The sequence below is a fragment of the Brassica napus genome, chromosome C1 (genome assembly GCF_020379485.1).
Source record: "Brassica napus cultivar Da-Ae chromosome C1, Da-Ae, whole genome shotgun sequence".
Classification (NCBI taxonomy): Eukaryota; Viridiplantae; Streptophyta; class Magnoliopsida; order Brassicales; family Brassicaceae; genus Brassica; species Brassica napus.
The window spans coordinates 8392786-8414983 of record NC_063444.1 but is presented as its reverse complement, the minus strand read 5'-3'; the positions used below and the strand labels follow the sequence as shown (position 1 = coordinate 8414983).

The 22198-nt window shown below is 35.4% G+C and overlaps 3 protein-coding genes across 3 annotated transcripts; 2 read left to right on the top strand and 1 right to left on the bottom strand.

The window, feature by feature from the left end:
- Positions 1-2179: 2179 nt before the first annotated feature.
- Positions 2180-3883, bottom strand: LOC106364041 (fe(2+) transport protein 2-like). The gene is made up of 3 exons (XM_022694201.2): positions 3012-3883; positions 2763-2912; positions 2180-2682 (listed from the first exon to the last, which is right to left on the bottom strand). Exons 1-3 carry the CDS (start codon positions 3618-3620, stop codon positions 2377-2379), a joined length of 1065 nt encoding a protein of 354 aa, XP_022549922.1. The 5' UTR covers positions 3621-3883; the 3' UTR covers positions 2180-2376.
- A 7244-nt stretch (positions 3884-11127) lies between these two features.
- Positions 11128-14262, top strand: LOC106365917 (E3 ubiquitin-protein ligase ARIH1). The gene is made up of 4 exons (XM_013805432.3): positions 11128-11371; positions 11815-12249; positions 12318-13078; positions 13687-14262. The coding sequence occupies exons 2-4, from the start codon at positions 11824-11826 to the stop codon at positions 14105-14107; spliced, it is 1608 nt and encodes a 535-aa protein (XP_013660886.1). The 5' UTR covers positions 11128-11371; positions 11815-11823; the 3' UTR covers positions 14108-14262.
- A 972-nt stretch (positions 14263-15234) lies between these two features.
- LOC106365916 (regulatory protein NPR4) lies at positions 15235-17893 on the top strand. The gene is made up of 5 exons (XM_013805431.3): positions 15235-15591; positions 15673-16277; positions 16356-17103; positions 17176-17382; positions 17448-17893. Exons 2-5 carry the CDS (start codon positions 15738-15740, stop codon positions 17714-17716), a joined length of 1764 nt encoding a protein of 587 aa, XP_013660885.1. The 5' UTR covers positions 15235-15591; positions 15673-15737; the 3' UTR covers positions 17717-17893.
- Positions 17894-22198: the final 4305 nt, after the last annotated feature.

Here is a 22198-nt window from a genome sequence, read left to right as displayed (position 1 = left end):
CTTCCCCATTTCTCTCTTCTTCCCCATTTCTCTCTTCTTCCTCTCCGGCGATCTCTCTCTCCTTCCGGCGTTCTCCACCTTCTCTCGCGACGATCTCTCCGGCGAATCCTTTCCATTCCCTTGCAAATCATGTAAGGACCCTATCCCACTCTCTTAGGTCCTATTTGTTAGGTTTTTAAGTAGATTTGATGATTTTAGAAGGTTTTTGATAGATTTTTGTTAGGGTGATTGGTTAGGATTGTGATTTGTTGTGTAATAGGTTTAGAATTGTGATTTGGTTGTGTTGAATTGATTTAGAACTTTTTTTATAAATTGTTCATTATTTTTGTATTTACAAAACGTTTTTTCTATATAAATTCGATTTTACAAAACGTTTTTTGTATATAAATTTGATTTTTGGATTTATAAAAGATGATTTCATATTTATTAAAATATTTATATTTATTAAAACTAATTTTGTATTTATAAAACATTTTTTTGATTTATAAACACTATTTTTTTATTTTTGTATTTATAAAAACTATTTTTAAATATACAAACCGTTCTTTGTATATAAATTCGATTTTTGGATTTATAAAAGATGATTTCATATTTTAAAATTAATTTTGTATTTATAAAATATTTTTTTTATTTAAAAACACTATTTTATTGTTTTTTGTATTTATAAAAACTATTTTGTATTTATAAAAAGATGATTTCATATCTATAAAAATATTTATATTTATAAAACTAATTTTGTATTTATAAAACATTTTTTGATTTATAAACACTCTTTTATTATTTTTTGTATTTATAAAAACTATTTTGTATTTATAAAAAGATGATTTCATATTTATTAAAACTAATTTTCTATTTATAAAACATTTTTTTTATTTATAAAAACTATTTTATTATTTTTTGTATTTTAAATATGTTTTCTATTTCAATTTTAATTTTATATTTTCGAATTTCAATTTAAAAAAATAAATTTATAATTTTTTTTTTTAATTTTGGAAATATTCCGAGGAAGTTCATCCCTCGGAATATTCCGACGACATCTTCCTCGGAATATTCCGAGGAATTTCCGACGAACTTGTGGTCCTCGGAAATTCCGAGGAAATAGGGTTTCCTCGGAATTCCGTCGGAAATTTCCGAGGGATTTCCGAGGAAATATGAATTTCCGAAGAGTTATTTCCGAGGATTTTTTTCGTCGGTATGTCGTCGGAATAGCGTTATTCCGACGACATACCGACGATTTTTTCCCTCAGTATGCCGTTGTTTTCTTGTAGTGATATGATTTCACAAAAGGTAATAGCTAAAACTATATTAAGTCGCGATATTTCGCTTCTTGAGAATTGAAAATTCGATAATACGTTCGTAAAACTAATAGTCCAAGATAATGAAACTTTGAGAGAAATGGTTCTGGTTCAGTTGCCTCTACGATAATCTGATTAATTGCATAGTTGTATTTGAAGATATTCCGTTAGTATTCATCAATCAAAGTATTTATAGGATACATTGGATAAGCTCAAATATGTATCTAAGTATATGTCCGATGATGGAGAGAATATTTGGATATATTCCAAATATCCAAATATTATTATTATTTAATAGGATAATTACTTTTATTGTTTTAAAATTTTAATGGTTTTTCTATATTAAATTAGATTATGGTTTTTTAAAATTAGTGATTTATTATAAATAAGTATTCAAACTTAAAGTTGTATTCAGTTTTATGATGATTTAATAAGAAAGAGATTTTATACGAGCTTTATATCACGGAAAATAGTATTTCCAAACCCTAAACTCTAAAAGGTTTCTATAAACCACTAAGAAGAGTATTATCAACCCTAAAAGCTTTTGATTAAACATTGTAAAGAGTATTCACAAAACCCAAAAGCTTCCGCTACATCATCCGATGTATACGATTTGAAGATTATAGTATATCCAATTCAACATCACGTGGTAAAAATTCATTTTCTGTAGTTTAATGCCTACGAATTATGTGCTTTGATTTGTTATTAATGAGTTTATGTTGGTATTTGGCGTGGAATATTAGTTTTATTTAAGTGTAATTTTGAATACGATGTATTAATCCGTATAGTTTTGATATCCATGGCACTATAGTTTCAGACCTAATTTCTCTCTTTCTGTAGAAGCAAATAAACATCGCATTCTTAGAAATAAATTTACACTGTCATAGATAAATATTCTTTCAAACTCTTATAATGCCATATCAATATCTCAATTTACAATATCAAAATAAAAAATAAACGCTCAAAGGTACAAATGCAATTAACTTCTCCCCTCGATTGTAATAAATCAAATAATTTAACGACAAAAAAATAAATCAAATAACTTTTTTAAGAAAATACTTTATTAATTATGTTGAGTGTATTAGCCCCACTTGGCGACTACCGACATTACGGTGCAGCCGAGCAATGCAGCCGCGAAACACTTGATCTGAAGTTTGATACTACCTTGGAGCATTGATCCCATGAACTCAGTAGCTAGAAGGTCGACGAGTGCCATGTAGATGAGCATTCCGGCCGAGCAAGCATTTAACAGCCCGATCGTAATCAATGCGGTTGGACTATTATCTCTATAAATGCTAGACAATGCGAGTCCGAGGAAGATACCACAAGGTGTTGTTCCAGCAAACAAGAATGCCATCAAGAACTTCTTTACATTGGTAAAATCTGCCTGTTTCACATATGTTATAGACATATGAATATAAACTTCTAACCCATAATTTGATATAAGAGACATATATATGTATATACCTGGAGGATACATCCACCGAGACCCATGCCTTCGAACAAGTGATGAAAGCAAAGAGCTATGATGAGTCCTTTAATGGTACATGCATCATTAGATGCTCCTAGAGATAGTCCAATGACCACGGAATGAAATAATATCCCAAGCTCCAATACCTATTCATGAAATTCAAAATGGTTTTATTTGGTGTTATATGTTCAATATATGATGTCGAATTTATGACCGTCTAAAATTATCTTCATAAATCCACTAACCATGGCAATGATACGGTACCGTAAAAGCTGAGGATCGGAAGGTCCATCATCTTTAGTAGTTCCTAGCACAAGACCATGACCGTGACTATGATTGTGAATCGCCTTCTCATGATCAATGCCATACTCGACAGGCACTGGTCCGACTACGTTTTTGACGGTATAAAGGCTTGTAGTAACGGAGTCAATAGCTAGAGTGACTAGACCAGACAACATAGCAACAAACCCTGCGAAAGGAAACTTATGCCACGGATCATCACTAAGACATTCCGATGACAAAATCTCGAAAGCGTGAGGCAAGACGTGCATGAAACCGGTTCCGAGGATGATTCCGGAAGAAAAACATTTTACAATCATAAATCCGTTGCCGTCTGGACGTAGGAACGAAATGTAACGGCTGAAAAGAGGAGCCATTACGCCTATCAAGCTGGTCGTAAAGATGGCTACAATGGCTATGATTTTGAGTGGTAAAGCCTTAGCTTTGTCGATGCATGGATTATCGGAGCGGCTGTCGCAACTTTCCGGGGCCGTTGAGATGGCCGGAGATACGGTAAAGGTGAAAATGATGAGGAGGATGAAGACGAGCTTCATGACTAGTTTGGTAGTAGCCATTAGTATGGGGGTTAGTTTATAGTATATGGTGTCTGATGAAATAAATGTTTTTGTGTTTTGGTTGGTTTATAAAGGAATATTAGCCGGCTTGTTATCGGTCTTGATCTGGAAAGTCAATTTATAGAGTAATGGACTAAATCAATAGAAGAAGAAGATAACATTGGAGAATCAGATTCCTGATTCTATTGATTGTGTATTTCTGTATGTACATTGTCAGGTATAAATTTTAAAATTCTATTGAACATATTATCCTGTTATTGTTTAATCGGATGGAAGGTGTGGCTAGTCCCAAACATTCGTATCAAATTAAAATAGAATTACCGACATTGTTTAATCATAATATATTCCAAACCTTTAATAACTTTCTCAGAGATTAATGATTGAATTTTTGTTGTAGTTTCAATTGTAAACATGTCGCTATATCCTACAACAATTTTTCATCTATACTATTAAAACAAAATATTTCTTACGATTATGCCCTGATTTTTTCAATTAATTACAAAAATTGTTATTACCTTTTAAAAAATTTAAATGGTTTTCGGCCACATTAATTGTATTGTATCAAACCGATGTCACACACAATAATCCTTAGGTCATTCACACAATGAACCCTAGGTCACACACAGAATTGCGTCACACACAATGAATAAGAACTCAACTCTTATTGCTTTAGAAAATAACCTCAAAAACTAAAGCTCACAACTCATAAGTTATGCAACACACTTTGTATCTCCTTATATATAACTCAAACTTTCCTAAACTCATTAGGAATCACAAATAGATATTTTCCTATTTCTATAACTCAATAGAATTAGGTAACTTGCACAATAAGTTATTTCAAGTTTATCTCAACATCCTCCTTCTTAAGTTTGAAATCTCTTTTCTCCAAATCCTGCATGCCAATGAAGTCTCTCATTTCTCGAAACTTGATTCTTCCCAACGCCTTGGTTAGAATATCTGTCTTTTGCTCAGTGCCAGGTACATGCTCAACTTCTATCAACTTCCTCTCAACGCATTCACGTATGAAGTGATATCGAGAATGTATATGTTTACTTCTTTCATGAAAAAACATGATTCTTGGTCAAAGCAATAGCAGACCGATTATCAATTCGTATGGTGACCTTCTCACAAGGATCTCCGGTGATCTCGCTTAGCAACTCTTGCATCCATAGCGCTTGTCTTGCAGCTTCAGTTCCCGCCATGAATTCTGCCTCACACGACGAGAGCGCAACAACATCTTGTTTATGTGAACACCAAGTAATTGGACTCTCTCCAAGATAAAAGATGTGACCCGTAGTACTCTTGCCATCATCAAGATCATTGTTAAAACTACTATAACTGTATCCAAGAAGCCTTGGTGCCTTCGAAGTGATCCTTTGAAACGACAATCCAAGACTAGTAGAGCCTTGTAAATACCTGAGACATTGCTTTATTGCAGCACCATGCGTCTCCTTTGGACTATGCATATAGCGACTCAACACTCCGACACAATAGGCCATGTCCGGACGTGTGTGAAGCAAATACCATAGGCAGCCAACGTTCTTTCTGAATTTCGTGGCGTCAATTTCTCTTTCTTCATCGGCTCTAGCCAGCTTCACACCAGCTTCCATCGGTGTATGCACAAGATTGCATTGGCTCATCCCGGTTTCTTGTAGAATATTTTGTGCATATCGATTTTGATTCAATGTTATCCCTTCTCCATGTTGACATACTTCTATCCCTAGATAGCAAGTTAATCTTCCAAGATCACTCATGTCGAACTTCGCAGCCATCATTGTCTTAAACTCATCGATGATTCCTTTGTTGGTTCCTGTAACAAATAAGTCGTCTACATAGACAGCAACCACAAGGAGGTGTCCATTGATCATCTTTCGGTACACAGATGGCTCCTTCGTACATTTTTTAAACTCCATCCTGAGAAGAATATTGTTTAACTTTGTGTTCCACGCCCTTGGCGCTTGTCGCAGTCCGTATAAAGCTTTATTGAGTTTGTATACCTTATGTTCTTCTCCTTTCTTCTCGAACCCCTCTGGCTGTGAAACATATCTGACTTCCTTAAGCTCACCATGCAAGAACGCTGTCTTTACATCAAGGTGATGCACTTCCCAACCGTAAGCTGCTGCCAAATTGATGAGAAGTCTGATTGTTTCCAGTCGAGCCACCAGTGCGAAGACCTCATCGAAATCTATCCCATATTGCTGCACGTATCCTTCTCTCATCTGAGTTCTCTTGATTTTGAAGACCCACTACAAACCTATTGGCTTGATTCCATATGGGAGTTCGACTAGCTCCCATGTATTATTTTTCTCAATAGAATCAATCTCATCTTCATATGCTAATGTCCATTCTATTGATTCACTTGCTTCTCCAAAATTCAGTGGCTCGTTGTTGAGGCATAACAAGAGCTTTTCTCCTTCTTCTATCGCAAGCAAGATATAGTCGTCTAAAAACTTTGGTTTATTGCTTTGACGTTCTGATCTTCTCAAGACAGGATGATTTTCTTCTTCTTCCTCTGTTTCTGGTTCGTCATGCTCAGACGATCCGTACTGCTCGTCTACAACAGTCTCTGTTTGACCCTCTTCGATCCTCTTGATCTCGCATGTACACTCTGTACTAGAGTTATCTTGGAGCCCACGATTTCCATACGTTCCAAGCGTAAGTTTGAAACTCTCATCTTGTCTCTGTTCACGATCAGTTTCACTCCAATCCCAGCTTCTCAACTCGTCAAAAATAACATCTCGGCTTACTACTATCTTGTGAGTTTGTGGATCATATAGGCGATAAGCCTTTGATCCTGGTTCGGTTCCAAGGTTCACAAGCATCTTTTATTTATCGTGAAGCTTTCTCAATTGTGTCTTCTCAATCTTCGCATATCCTATACATCCAAAAATTCTAAGATGATTGATGTTTGGTTTCTTCTCATGAAACAGCTCATACGGAGTCCTATCTTTTAGAGCTCTTGTAGCAATTCAATTCAGGAGATACATTGAATGTCGAATTGCCTCTCCCCAGAAGTAGTTTGACACGTCCATGTGTTTCAAAATGCTTCTTGTGATCTCTAGTAAGATTTTGTTTCTCCTCTCGACTACGCCGTTCTGCTGTGGTGTGTACGGAGCTGTAAGATGCCTCTTAATCCCCGCGTTTTCGCAGTAAACATTAAACTCAGTGGAGGTAAACTCCCCTCCTCTATCTGTTCTGAAGGTTCGTATCTTCTCTCCAGCCTCAAGTTCCACTAAGCTCCTTAACCTTTTAAACTTCGTGAAGGCTTCACTTTTCTTCGCAAGCAAGATAGTCCACATATACCTTGTATAGTCATCAATGCAACGAAGATATATATCTTACCACCTTGAGTACTTGGAGTTATTGGACCGCATAAATCCGCATGTAACAGCTGAAGCTTCTTATTTGCTGGGTATTGTGTTGCTTGAGGAAACACTTGCCTTGCTTGTTTTCCTTTTAGGCATGATCCACATACCTCTTTCTCGATGTTGATACTCGGAACCCCCAACACGAGTTCTCTTTGTATCATTGCTCTCTTTGTCTCAAGGTTTACGTGCCCAAGTCTTGCAAGCCACTTGCTTGACTCGCTTGATCTAGTTAAATGTAGACTTGTGTCCTGTTTTAATCCCATGTGAACCTTATAAAGCCGATTTCTCGATCAGTTTGCTGTAGCAAGTAACTTCTCGTTCTGGTCATGCATTGTTAGTTCTTCTCCTCTCATTCGTATGTCGCAACCATCTTCAGTAGCTTGACCTAGACTGATTATGTTACTCTTTAAATTCGGAATGTAATACACGTCTGTCATCTTTCTTGACTCGCCATTCATATCAATGAACGATATTGTCCCCTTGCCTTTTATGTCAATACGTGAGTCGTCGCCAAATCTGACCTTTCCCGTGATCGAAGTATTGATTGAGGAGAAGTATCTCTTATCTCCTGTCATATGATTACTTGCACCATTATCAAGATACCATATGTTTTCTCCTCCAGTGTTTGTCTCATATATTTCTGGCACAATGTGTTTTTCATTCAAGAAAATGGTTTCAAGCATCATCAGCTCCTCTACATCATGTGTCTCAGTGTTGTCTGTTTCGTGAGCTTCTTGAAGCTTTAGTAGGCGATCCGGACAATCAGTAGCAAAGTGTCCATTCTTATCGCAACGATAGCACGTGATTCTTGAGTAATCAAAATTTCTTCCACAACCTCAGAAGCGTCCTCCTCGACCTCTGCCTCTGTATTCTCTGTTGTAGTCACGAGTTTGTTGTCCATTGTAGTCAGTCGCACCTCTATTATAGCTTCGGTTAGACTGACTACCTTGACCCTCTGCATTTGTATACATCAATTTCCCTTGTTCTTCCTCAGCTTCTACTTCTTCAGACACACGCTCTTCGTATGCTTTTAGACGACCTATTATATCCTCAAAACTCGCAGTGTTTAAATTTAACACTTGTTCTAATGAAGCCACAATTTGTATGTATTTCTTTCTTGGGAGACACTTAAGAAACTTTCGGACTAGCTTTGGTTCTTCAATATTGGCTCCAAGCGACGCAGATTTTCATGAAAGTTCTGAAAGTTTTCCAGCGAAATCATCAATATTGTCGGAATCTTTCATCTTTAACCAATCAAACTCGGCCATCAATGTTTGAAGTCGTGCCTCCTTTACTCTCTCTGCTCCCATGTTTCTCAATTTGATCGCATCCCACACTTTCTTTGCTGTATCAAGTTCTCCAACTTGAAGTATGAGAGCCTCAGGAATGGATTGAAACAACAAGGCCGTAGCCATGTCATTCTTATCACTGTCCGCAGACACTGTCTCAATCACATCCCAAACCTTATGCACTTTCAACAGTATCTTCATTCTCATAGCCCATACCGTGTAGTTGCTTGAGGTGAGCATCAGACACTTTATAGACGAAGAAGTTCTGCCTTCTTTCCTCCCTGTAACCGGAATCAAATCTCCCATATCTTCTTCTGAAGCTCTGATACCACTTATTGTATCAAACCGATGTCACACACGATTATCCTTAGGTCACTCACACAATGAACCCTAGGTCACACATACAGAGAATTGCGTCACACACAATTAATAAGAACTCAACTCTTATTGCTTTAGAAAATAACTTCAAAAACTAAAGCTCACAACTCATAAGTTATGCAACACACTTTGCATCTCCTTATATATAACTCAAACTTTCCTAAACTCATTAGGAATCACAAATAAATATTTTCCTATTTCTATAACTAAATAGAATTAGGTAACTTGCACAATAAGTTATTTCAAGCTTATCTCAACAAATTGCACCAGCCAGAAACAAGTATTTAAAAACGAATTTACAAGCCCATTTCGACAGTAAAAAAAGCTGGGATTTTCAAGCCCATTTCGACTTTATTAGAAACCCAATCATATTATAATCAGTTTTACGTATACTTTAAAGATCTATACTAAAATCGATTTATGACATATATGCTATTTATATTGTATTAGCACTTTCGTCATGCCAAAAATCTAAATAAAATTTTTTATTATTACTTTCCGTTTCTTTATTTTTTGGTAAGACCGTCGAAGAAGCTGGATGACTTGTGGGTGGGTTTCACGAATTTATAGACCGAAGCTCATTTAAATACTTGATTTTTATTGACAAAAAAAATTCGAAAACCCATTTTAAAACAGTAAAACATAAAAATGGATTCAAATTTTTGTTTGTATTTCTTTTAATCAAATTTTAAAATATGCTATGAAAAGGATATTTGGGATTTAATAGTTTACAATAAACTAAAAATATTAATACAAGAAACTCTTTTTAAAAATCAACTCTTCGGAATTACTTTGTATGACTATAAGACATCAACACTATTAAAAAAACTAGTTATCAAATAACAGTTACAATTAACAAATATTTAATTTTCAAAAGAAACATATCCCGTGCTTTTAAAATGCGAGTCATTATATATATTATTATATTTATATCTCAATACATATTATCCTAAATATATAAAACAACTACTACATATAACAAAATAACAATTATAAAAATATAAATGTTATAATATAATATGTTATAAAATAATATATTTAAGAAATAGATAATCAGCATGCGTTTTGATAGCGCAGATCAAAATCCTGTTAGCAATTTAAATTCGAGGTAAAAAAAAAAACTGTAACATCTGAGTTAGTGGATATCTAATTTAGTTTTATTCAGAAACAAATCTGAGTAGCTCGCCCATCTATTGATATTGGGCCACATTGCTTTGTCTCAATAAGCCATTACATTGTAGTATTTTCTCACAAAGGTACACAAAACCACAGTACTCTCTTATGTGTCTCTTATACCACACACATGCCTAAATGAGATTCAGATGGTTCTCTATTTTGAAATAGGTCCAAGTGAAGGAAGTAAATCAATCATGCAACATGCCTGGATAAAAGGATACCAGCGTGTTATGTTTTAACTTTTAAGGAGACAACAAATGAGTGACAATTCTTATCAATGGGGTTAAAATAAAATTTCATATATAATTCATAACTTTGTGAGATCAAATAGTGGCGAAGATAGTTTGTAGATGCAGAAGTTATTTGGACACTAAGATTCTCTAAGACTCTAACTAAGCAGCTCATGTTCTAGTTAAAGGACATGAATCATAACTCTTCCTTTGTAACTTTCATTTATGTAATTTTTTTTATAAAAAAAACTGTATTTTATGTTCCATCATGTTTTATCTCATTCCTACATGTTTGAGTTGATGATCATTCAGTTTCAAGGCAATGAAAGGGAGATGTTACAAAAAAAACATCTTGGACTTAAGACTAGCGCATCATAACTACGTTGGTTAAGACTATCGCATCATAACTACCCTAAGTATATCTACAAAGTTAGATTAATTTAGTTTATTGTTTTAGTAATCACGCATGTTATGTTTATTTCCTCTGTTTGTTCCTTTGCCACAACACTCCTATAAAGCTATTAAGCCCTATTTGAATTAAGTTTAAAATAATTAAGCTAATGATTGATGTCTCCATTTTCAAACTTCTTGCTGCCACAACTGTCCTTGAGTGTCTTCTATTGCAGCAATATATATTTTTTAAAATATATTTTAACTTCTTATTGTTATCTTTGTTCAAAGCAATAGTGGGGAATATAAACTATTGGCCGATAAAAGTCAGAAAAGGAATTTTTTAAAAACGAAGTTACAGCTTTTTCTCTATTAAGAGGAGACAAAGTCCATGTGCTTCTTTGATTTCTTAAGCTATAATTCTTCAGGGCCTCCTAATCCATTACAATTACAGGTTTAATTATTTAATCTTCTGCTTATTGGTTAAATTTTTTAATATTTGGTCTAATAATTTTTAATTAAAGTATTTGCTGTTTAACAGTGAAACCGTAGAAAAATGTAAATACTTGCAACACAGTACGAGAATGACAGCAAAGAGAAACCAAGCACTGATTTTTTATATTAAAAAAAAAAGCAAATTAAAATAAATTAATAAAAAAAGAGAGAATAAAGAAACAAAAAATAAAGTAAAAAACTTTTCACTTACGCCATTCCAAGAGAGAGCAAAAAGACCAGAAAACCGATTCTCCTTCTTCTTCTTCTTCGTCTTCGTCTTCGTCTTCTCTCCACAATATCCAGTCGAATCCTCCAAAACAATGCAAACAAAGGAAAAAAAAGCTGAGATTTTGAATATGGCAACTTAGATATCTTTTTTTCCGTGATCTTTAGTTTCTCCCTCCACTTGATTTTTTTTTTTACTGGTAAGAGATTTCTGGGTCTTTTTTTTGTTCTTGATTAATGATCTTTTAAATTCAACCGATCTCGTTTTTATTACCATATATCTTAATTAAATTTAAACCTTTTTTTTTTCCCTCTCACTCAAGTTTATGTAATAATTGAGGTTGGTTCTAGTAGGTGAACCAATCGTGTGCTGTTTCTTTTGTTATTTTCTGCGTGATTTTCCCGTGATATAAGCTGATCTGTTGTAATTAAGTTCTGTAAGATTAGCTGTTTTGGTGATCTGTAACGCAAAGATCATTTCTTTTTCGTTTTCTCTCTCTCTCTCTAAGTTTGAATTTTTAGAATTGAGATTAGATGATATCATCAAAGAGTTAAATCTTTATCACAATAAAATCTGCAGATCTGTTTTGGGCATTCCTTGGTTAGTTGCTAAGTAAAGAAAGTTTGTACCTTTTTTGTGTAGTGCCCCAAAATGGAGAATCAAGAGGTTTCTTGTGGTGATGATGAGCTGCCGTTGAACCACGTTGGAGATGAGGAAGATTTTAGAAGCTGTTGTGGTGATGAAGAAGTCTGGTTAAAGGAGAGTGATGATACAGCTAAAGTACCAGATGAGGAGGAGAATAAAGATGAACTTGAGGATGAGTTCTCTGTTAAGATGTTCTTTAAAGGAGTTTCTATATCCGGAGGAGGAGATTCGGGTTCTGGCTACTCTGGAATTGGTGTTGTGTTGGAGAGATCAGGAGGTTCTGAGTTGATTCAGGTCCAGAAGAAGCTGGACTTTTATGCTGAAGAGTCTGTAGCTAACTATTTAGCTTTGATAGATGGTCTTACAGTAGCTTTACAGAACAATCTCAGTTCTGTTGTTGCTGTAACGGACTCAGAGCTGCTCTATAATCAGGCAAGTCTCTTTCAATTAGTCTGTTTGTAGCTTTCGTCTCATGTTATTTATATGAAATGGCTTTGCAGATAACTTGTGAGGAGAATCTTGAAGTCCCTCTTCTGGTAGCTTTAAGAGAAAGGGTACTGGAGAAAACAACTACTCTTGATGGGTTTGTTCTAAAGCTTTCTCCTTTCTGTGATCTTGACCAAGCTCTAAGCCTAGCTCAAGTAGCGGTAGGAATTTGTAATCTTGATGTGGATAAACCAGCTGAGAACTGCTCCATCTGCTGTGAAGACCGTCTCTCCGAGATGATGCTCACACTAAAATGCACTCACAAGTTCTGTTCTCACTGCATGAAAACATACGTCGAAGGGAAAGTGAACTCTTCAGAAGTTCCCATCAGGTGTCCTCAACTGCAATGCAAGCATTACCTCTCATCCACCGAATGCAAAACCTTTCTCCCCGTCACATCTTTCAACTCATTCGAGGAAGCTAATCTGCGTTGTACCAACAACGGCAAGGTTTACTGTCCGTATCCCAATTGCTCCTTTCTGTTAGACCCGCGTGAATGTCTATCAAGTGCAAGTGCAAGCTCAAGCTCGTCTAGTATGTCTGAGAGTAGCTGCTGTGTGAAGTGTCCACTCTGTGAGAGGTTTGTGTGCGTGGACTGTGGTGTTCCTTGGCACGATTCTATGAGCTGTGAAGAGTTTCAGATTCTCCCGGTTGATGAAAGATATCCAGATGATATAACGTTGCATCGCTTGGCTAGGTATAAGAGGTGGAAACGGTGTCAGCAATGCCGCATAATGATCGAGCTTGCTCAAGGCTGCAACCACATGACTTGTCGGTAAGACATTACATCCACATCATGTTTCATATCTTTAGCTACACATTACGTAATATAGTTCTTGAATGCTTTCATAAACTAATGATATTATTCTTCCTATAAACTTATAATCCTGTTGTCGAAAAAAAAAAAACTTATAATCCTAGGTTCGGTTCGACATAAATCTTATCGAATTAACCCGAAAAAGTTGGTTCGGTTTTTGAAAATCCTACCAAAATTTTTGACTTTTTTGGTTATATTTTGGTTTAGTTTTGGTAAAATTTCAGATAAGTTCGATTAAATTCGGTTAATACAGTTAGAAATTTGTTTAGTTCGGTTTGAGTTTTCAGTATGGTTTGGTTATATTTTTTTCTTGAATATAGCCGAAGTAACCGAACTAAAAACCAAACTTAAAAAAAAAACCTACCGAATCAAACCGAACTAACCAAAAATTCGGTTCAGCAGGTTTGGTTTGGTTCAAAATCCCAGGCCTAATTATATGGTTTAGATGCTGTCAACGGAGCTTAGACCACTCCGTATTGTTAATGTCATCTATGTTGAATTTGGTATCTTAGATAAAGTGTTGTTCTCGCTTTGTGGTTTCTCATATATTTATGTGTACATCTCAGGTGCGGGCATGAGTTTTGCTACTGTTGTGGAGCAGAGTACAGAGAAGGGCAACAGACTTGCACTTGCGCTTTTTGGGACGACGAGGAAGAAGATGAAGAAAACTCAGAGTCTGGAAACACAATCCAAGAGCTTGAGCAATGGCCTTGGGACACATTCAGCTCAATTCCAACTGTAATGGACGCTTACTCCGAGCAAGAAAGATCTCAGCTTGCTTTGATCCAACGGTTCTTAGCGGGTGGAGGGTTTAGTCTCAGTGATCACCATACTTCTTATCAGTCGCCACCACCGCCTCCTCCTCCATGTACTACAGAGTCGTCGTATGTTGAAGCAGCCATGAAAGATCTTCACCAGCTTCCTTGGCTTGAGAGGTTTGTGGCGGTTATAAGTGATGATTACTATGAAGAGTTTAATATCCAGTGAAGGTTTTGGTTTTGGAAGACGCTTAACGGGAGTCTCTCGCTCTCTGAAGAAATTGTTGGGGTTTTAGATTCTTGATTGAACTTAAAAGATGAACTGTGATTGAAACTATTTGCTTCAACTATATATATATAAAAAAAAACATTTTAAGTGGTCCATTTATCAATCTACTTTTGAATTTGTGTATATGTAAGAAAGTTGGGGTTTCTTAATTGAACTCAAAAGATGAATTGTGATGAAACTATTTGCTTCAATACTTTTCACTATGTGTTACATGCAACAACTAACAAAGTTGAGGTTTTAGATTTATTGATGAACTACAAGAATGAAACTATTTGCAATTACAAAAAGAAGAATTTGATCATTTCGTTTTACATATCTTACAAGAAAGATTAATTCACGCGGATTTGGTCGTATACTCATCATAAGGAAAAACTTTCATAAACCATATATGATCATTTCGTTGAATGGTCCATGGTCTGATATAGATGTTTGGAATTTGGATTGTCCTCTCTTAAAACAAAGCAAAGAACGAATAGTATATATACTATGTAGAATTAAAAATATTTAATACATTTTTATCTTTCAAGAACTTACGAAAGTAAAACTTGGTCATTATTCATGCTCTTCAAATAAGACACAACAAACTTGGAATAAAATATTAAATAAAACCTAGCTTAAAGTTTTGGGTAAGACTTTTTTCTACATTATAACATAAACTAAGAAGGGGTCCGGTCCGGTCCTCCCAATTTATTACTTTCTCTGTTTCAAAATAAATGATGTTTTGGAAAGTTTTTGATGTTTTAAAATACATGATGTTTTGATTTTTTATATTAGTTTTAGTTTTATTGAAAACTGTATGACCAATGATGTTTTATAATTTTTTTTATGATTAGCTGAATTAATTTTATTTTATATTTTTAATCCTACTTTTTAGATAAAAGATGGAATATCTTAATTTTTGTGCATTTAACTAAAACATCGACTATTTTGAAATATCATCAATTTACTTTTTCCTTTTGTGTATATTTTGTAAAGCTGACGTCATCAACGACGTCATCGACTCACTTCAAAACAAGTCAAAAGTCGTCGTGACAAATTAGGAGATAATAAATCATATGATTCATGACTCAAAATAATTGTCATCTTGTCACCAAAAAGACTTTACTGTTCCGTCTCTCTTTTGGCTCTTTGCATTATTTCTGCAGAACAATGTAAACTTAAGAGTCGTTGAGTTTTGTTTTGCTCTTAACAAAGAAAAGACCAGTCTTGTTAATTCTCCACCGTTAGATAGAGATAACACCTCTGACTCTTTCTCTTATTCGTCCTGAGATCTCTCTTCATCCATAAATCTTCATCGACTATATTCACCTGTTCAAATTTACATCCGATCTGTGATTTTATTTTCTTTCAATTCTTTATCTCATTTGTTGAAGATTCAATTAGGGTTCCTCCTCCATCAGCCATCGTCGTTGACTTCCTCTAAGGTATTGTTCTTTTCTTTCATAAAGTTTTGATCTTTTCTTCATGGGTTGATTTGTTTTGGTATCTATTGATCTTGCTCACAGATGATTCTCGCCATTTGGAATCAAAGTTAGGGTTTTGTATCTCTAAACAAAGACGGAGCCTTTTGATGGCGGCTGCAACTGCAATGGAGCCATCTTCATCTATAAGCTTCACATCTTCCCACTTATCTAATCCCTCCGTAGTCACCAATCACCAATCATCATCTCCCAATCTCGAAGCCGCGAGTCTAGCCAAGCTCAGCACCGACTTGGAGCAGCTCCTCACCAGCTCAGACTGCGACTACACCGACGCGGAGATCACGTTCGAAGGAGAGACTCACGCTGTGGGTGTTCACAGATGCGTCTTAGCTGCCAGGAGCAAGTTTTTCTTCGACCTGTTCAAGAAAGATAGAGAGAGCGAGGAGAAGAAGAAACCAAAGTATCATATCAAAGATCTGCTGCCTCATGGACACGTGGGGAGGGAGGCGTTCTTGCATTTCTTGAATTACATCTACACTGGGAAGCTGAAGCCTTTCCCTGTTGAGGTTTCCACTTGCGTTGATACCGGCTGCGCTCATGACTCTTGTAAACCCGCAATTGATTTCGCTGTTGAGTTGATGTATGCTTCGTATACGTTCAAAATCACTGAGCTGGTTTCATCGTTTCAGGTCTGAGATTATTGTTCTTGATTCGTTTTAGATGTGTCAATGTTTGTTTTATTAATGTGTTAATGTGTCTGTCTGCAGAGGAGGCTTTGTAACTACGTTGAGAAGTCACTAGTGGAGAACGTTCTCCCAATCCTCTTAGTCGCGTTCCACTGCGACTTAACTCAGCTTCTTGACCAATGCGTAGAGAGAGTCGCCAGATCAGATCTTGACAGATTCTACATCGAGAAGGAGCTTCCTCTCGAAGTCTCTGAGAAAATCAAGAAGCTTCGAGTCAAGTCAACGAACACAGACGAGGTGGCTGATAAATTGATAGAGAGAACAGGGAAAGTACTCAAGGCGTTGGACTCAGACGATGTGGAGCTAGTGAAGCTTCTTTTGACCGAGTCAGACACAACTCTAGACCAAGCCAACGGTCTGCACTACGTAGTGGCCTACAGTGATCCCAAAGTTGTGGCTGAGGTTTTGGCTTTAGACATGGCTGATGTGAATTACAGAAACTCGAGGGGGTACACGGTTCTTCACTACGCTGCTATGCGTAGAGAGCCGTCGATTATCATATCGCTGCTTAAGAAAGGAGCTAATGCTTCTGACTTCACGTTTGATGGACGCAGTGCGGTTAATATATGCAGGAGAATGACTAGGCCTAAGGATTATTATACCAAAAATGCAAAGGGGGATGAAGCTAGTAAAGATCGGTTGTGTATTGATATTTTGGAGAGGGAGATTAGAAGGAATCCATTGGCTAGTGGAGGTGGGGATACACCTACTTGTTCTCATTCTATGCCTGAGGATCTTCAAATGAGGTTTCTCTACTTAGAAAAGCGAGGTAGCGACTTGACCCTATGTATGTTGTAGCTTAATGTTGATGACTCTTACTGTATGTGCTGGTTGTTTGCAGTGGGGCTTGCTCAGTTGTTCTTTCCAACAGAAGCTGATGTAGCTATGGACATTGCTAATGTTGAAGGGACTAGCGAGTTCACAGGCTTTCCTGTTCCGCCGCCTTCGAATGGCGCAACAGGAAACTTGACTCAGGTTGATTTGAATGAGACGCCTTATATGCAGACTAAAAGGCTGCTTACACGTATGGAAGCACTCATGAAAACAGGTAAAAGCTTAAAGAGTTTATAGTGAAATGAGCTTAAGATTGACTTAAATCTGTTCATTTCGCAGTTGAGACTGGTCGGAGGTATTTTCCATCTTGTTCTGAGGTTCTGGACAAGTACATGGATGATTATATGGACGAAGACATACCTGATATGTCGCATCCTGAGAAAGGCTCGGTGAAAGAGAGGAGATGGAAGAGGATGAGATATAAGGAGCTGAAGAACGATGTTAAAAAGGCATATAACAAAGACAAACAGGCCAAGATTGCACGGTCTTGTCTCTCTGTTTCATCACCTGCTTCTTCTCTTAGAGAGTCCTTAGAGGAGCCAACATGATCTTGTGCCATAAACTAATAAAGACTTCTTGAAGAGAGTTGTTGGTTTAGCTGCTTTATAGTAAAAGATTCGAGATTCCATTTTTGTTTTAGGATATGATTTGTGTTAAAAGTGAATTTGGTTATTGAAATGTATATTAGGATGCTCTCAAGATCTTGAACCCAAAGTCTTCAGTCACTTGGAACATATGAAAGCTAACAAATTTCCTCATAATGTTTCTTACTAGATTTATCTAAACGGGAGTTCAATCCAGTTATGTTGATGTCTTCCGTTCATTTACTTGGTTTTATAATATAATATGATAATAGTGTAATATGAGCTGCTCATATTTGCTGTTTGAAATGGATGGGATAACTTTGTTGCATTATTAGCATTGTTTGGCTGGATACTGAGGATTATAAATATTTGTGAAGAAGAAGAAGAAAAGCTAAACAGAATCGTGGAGTGTTTATCTTGACCAAGTTCGTTATATTCCGCCTCTTTGTAGTATTTTTCTTAAAGTAAAATTTTGTTTGGTGTACATGAGATCCGGTTGGGAGAAGTGATGTGATGAAATCATTGAGCTTGCCTCCTAAGAAAGGAAGTGCGCCATGCATGGCCTCTTATGAACTCTAAGCTCAACTGAAAAGAATCTTGTACAAGCTTACAATGAAAAAACCAGTTATCTCTAGTCCTCAACACAACTTCTTTAAGGTTTTAGAACAACACTAACCTCTTAACACACACAAGATGTGTTTTGGCACCTAACTGAGAATTTTCTTTTACACCTCCACAGTGTCCAAACTACTTTGGGATTGATTTGGATGTCCATAGATTCAGATATATCTCGCGGACTGGACTTGAAGCATTCAGAGATCGATTGAAGAATGGAACTCTTGATCTTGGTTTAACCAGTCAGGTAATGAGCAAAACTTCATACATAAAGTATTAATTTGTAAACCGAACTAGAGCCTAGAGGATCTTTTGATGTTGAAGAATACAACAAGATTCAAACTCTCTATATTGGTATATGAAAACAGGCTCAAAAACAAGAAGAGCTGCCATCACAAGTTTTGTGTTGTCTGGAGACTAAGCAAGATTGACTTTGTTGACCATGGTCAAATCCCTACGCTTCTAATCCGAGAGGCTCGTATAAGCATCATCATCTTGCATCCTCAACGGCTCAAGTCTTGGATCAAAAGCTGTATATTTCAAAATGATCTTTATATTTGTATGCGTACATTATTTATATGTTATAGTAATGTTCATAATGCAAAATGCTTGAAGTCATCTTATCGAGTTTGGCATGTGTTGTAATTTGCATTATGTTCATTGATACTGTCTTCTTGTGTGTTATTTTGGCTCTCTACATTTGCTGTAAAGGCTCAATTATAACTCATTTCAATTTCAAAGATCCAAGTCAATAGATTCGATGTTTATACAAAGATCTTAGACAACAAATTTGCTGCAAAGGCTCAATTATAGCTCATTTCCGCTGATGTATTACAACTTCAATAGACATTGTAAATGATATAAATGCAATTATGTTGAAGAATCACACTAATATGGTTTTGTTTATCTTTTTATTTTAATTGTCAATTTGGAATTACAGTGAACTCCATAAAAATCCATCATAAGAATCAAAATGTATAACAAACAATTCTATTAAAATCTTTCTTATCTTTTAAAGAATCCAATCGTCTATATGAGTCTGTTTGTTGATGACAAAAAAAAAAAAAAAAAAAAGAATCCAATCAGCTCCATTAAAATATTCTTACTAACGATTATTATCCCCTAGACTATATTTGCGAAGTGATTTTGTCACGTGTCCTTTATACAATCAATTTCACAAAACAAATATGACATGACTACTGAAATTGATGACATGTCTTATAGCTTAATATGATATGGACAATTGCATTTAATGTTAATTTATATTTTTGGTAAACTTTTTAAAATATGGTAATAACTCATATATTACATTTAATGTCAATTTATATTTTTGAAAATTTTTTAGAATATGGAAATAACTCATAAATCATCATTAAAATAAATATATTCAAATATGGCATTATAAATTTCGAAATATAATTTAATTAAATATTTTTAAATTATATAATTTTATTATTAAAATTTTCAAAAATGTATACAATTTTTTTAGAAAATTATAAAAATTTAATTGTAAAATCATTATTTTTTTATATATCTACAAATTTTATAAAGATTGTTTAATTTTAATTTTTGGTAATTATGCAACATTTACAAATTTATTTAATTTATTTAATATATTTAATTAAAATAAATAGATAGAAAAATCTATCTAAGATTATAATTTCAAATATATACATGCATATTCTTAAATATAATTTTTATGTTTAATTAAATCAAATTTATATTAAAATATTGATACACAATATTAATAAAAATTTATTTTAAAATATAATTTATATTTATTTGTTAAAAAATATTTTAAATTTTTTTACTGCACGTGGTGCAGGAAGACACCTAGTGACTTAATAAAATCGATGACACTATGCCTACACCTTTTTTAGCAAATGAATTAGCCCCTAAAACAAATACAAAAGACTTCAAGCCGATCTCAAAGCTTGTAAACATAGTTTAAATCCCAACACTCAAGAATTTCAAAGCACACCAAATGCAATCCAGTTCTTGCATGAAGTCCCGATAAACTCCTATGAATTCTCTCAACTAAGCATAAAATATTAATGTTATTCTACAAACACCATCTAAATCCATTAACTAGTTCATCATTAATCTAAAAGACATCGATTTGGAAGATCGAATAAATGGATTGCATGGAAATATCTCATGCAGTGCATGTTCTAAATGTTATGGTAGCTTTCGGCTCAAGAGATCTTCTCAACTTTCTGATCATATTCTGCTTTACATCCAAGTTGAGATGCCAAAGATTTAATCCCAAAAATTGCTGATACAGTATCTGAGTTTTCTTTATCTGTCAAAAGAAAGTGAGACAAAAAAAACAATATTATCTTTCTTTAAGATTCTCGTAGCTAGTGACCACTAACATTTCTATATTTCACAGTTCATAATTAAAAAGTACCTTAGGCATGATATGAGTCGCTTGCAACTCCAGTATCCCAGACCTTTGATGAGGTACTATACAGCCCGACCGACACATGGTTGCCACCTTGTGTCTGTTTTTTCCTTTTTATTCTTTCTGTCACTAATATATTTTTGCTTCACCTCAGAGACACAACACACTACGTGCCTTTGTTGAAGACAAATCTTGTAAGTCACGCACTTAAGGACCTTACCGCGTCAGTTCTCGGGTAAGTTATTACTTTTGGGTTGTATTGGATGCTTTAAACTTTGATTGATCATGGGATAGAAGCTGTTTCTCGCAGTTACGATATCCAACTTGAGAAGAGGCACACGCCATCAGAGAACTGTGTTGCGTCGATGAGATTGTACAAGAGAATGCGCAATCAGCAGCATGGATAGGCAACAGAAGGGAAGGGTCTCGCCTCGTATACTCCAAGACAACTGAATAATATGTCCGTGGAGCAGCTCTACACCAACTCTGTGCCAAACTACTACTGCTGGTGCCATGATCGTCACCGCTTCAACAGTCTATGAAATCCTATTTTCTCATTAAGCTCCCCTACTCGATAGCTTTCCGGTTTGGTTTTGGATAACACTGCACAACAACATCATTACCCGACCCTGATTGTTTCTGGCGGAATAGGGAACACAAGCTATTATTTTCCCTCACAAACTCTTGAAAGAATCTTGAAAACTCTCAAGACAAATACAATTATTAGGTTCGAGCTTTTCTTTCCCGTGAGCCCACATCAAAATCGGTTTTAGTATTATACAATTTTTAAGCACTTTAATTCTAAAGAGGATGATGAGTTTCCTTATCTTTTGGTCTCCTTTTTCTTTATATACAGTTTGTCAAGTACCTGTTTTGAATCTTGAAAACAATATGTTATTGTAGTTCAAGGCTCGCTCGACTCTTAACCAAACCTTCTATTCGGATTCGTCTAACGCAATCCTTATTCCATGCTACCCCCAATATATATATGTTCTTTCACATCAGTGGAGCATTTATAGTTAGTTGGAACAGAAGCCATTTGAAATGGTTCTTTTTTTTCACAAATGTCCCTTTTACAATGTCATTTGCTGTAATTGCTTCTCCAGGTTGTGTTACCATCTTGATTTGCTTGTCTACGCGATGCTGTCTATAATCGCATGTCATATATATTGTTGGGGAACAAAACTAACCGTTAGTTTTGTTGGATCAAGAAAAGCCATAGGCTTTTATTAAAATGTGAATTCAAAATGACGATGGGGGCTTGAGCCCATATGACATGTCAATTAAATGAAATGGCAAGAGTGGGAGACTCCCACATCGACCAGGAAGGAGGAAATGGAGTAATATATATATGCGTCTCTATGGCTTAAACAGTTCCAGGAGAGAGGATGACTCCCCACATGCGTACCATTGACGCTGTGCGGCCG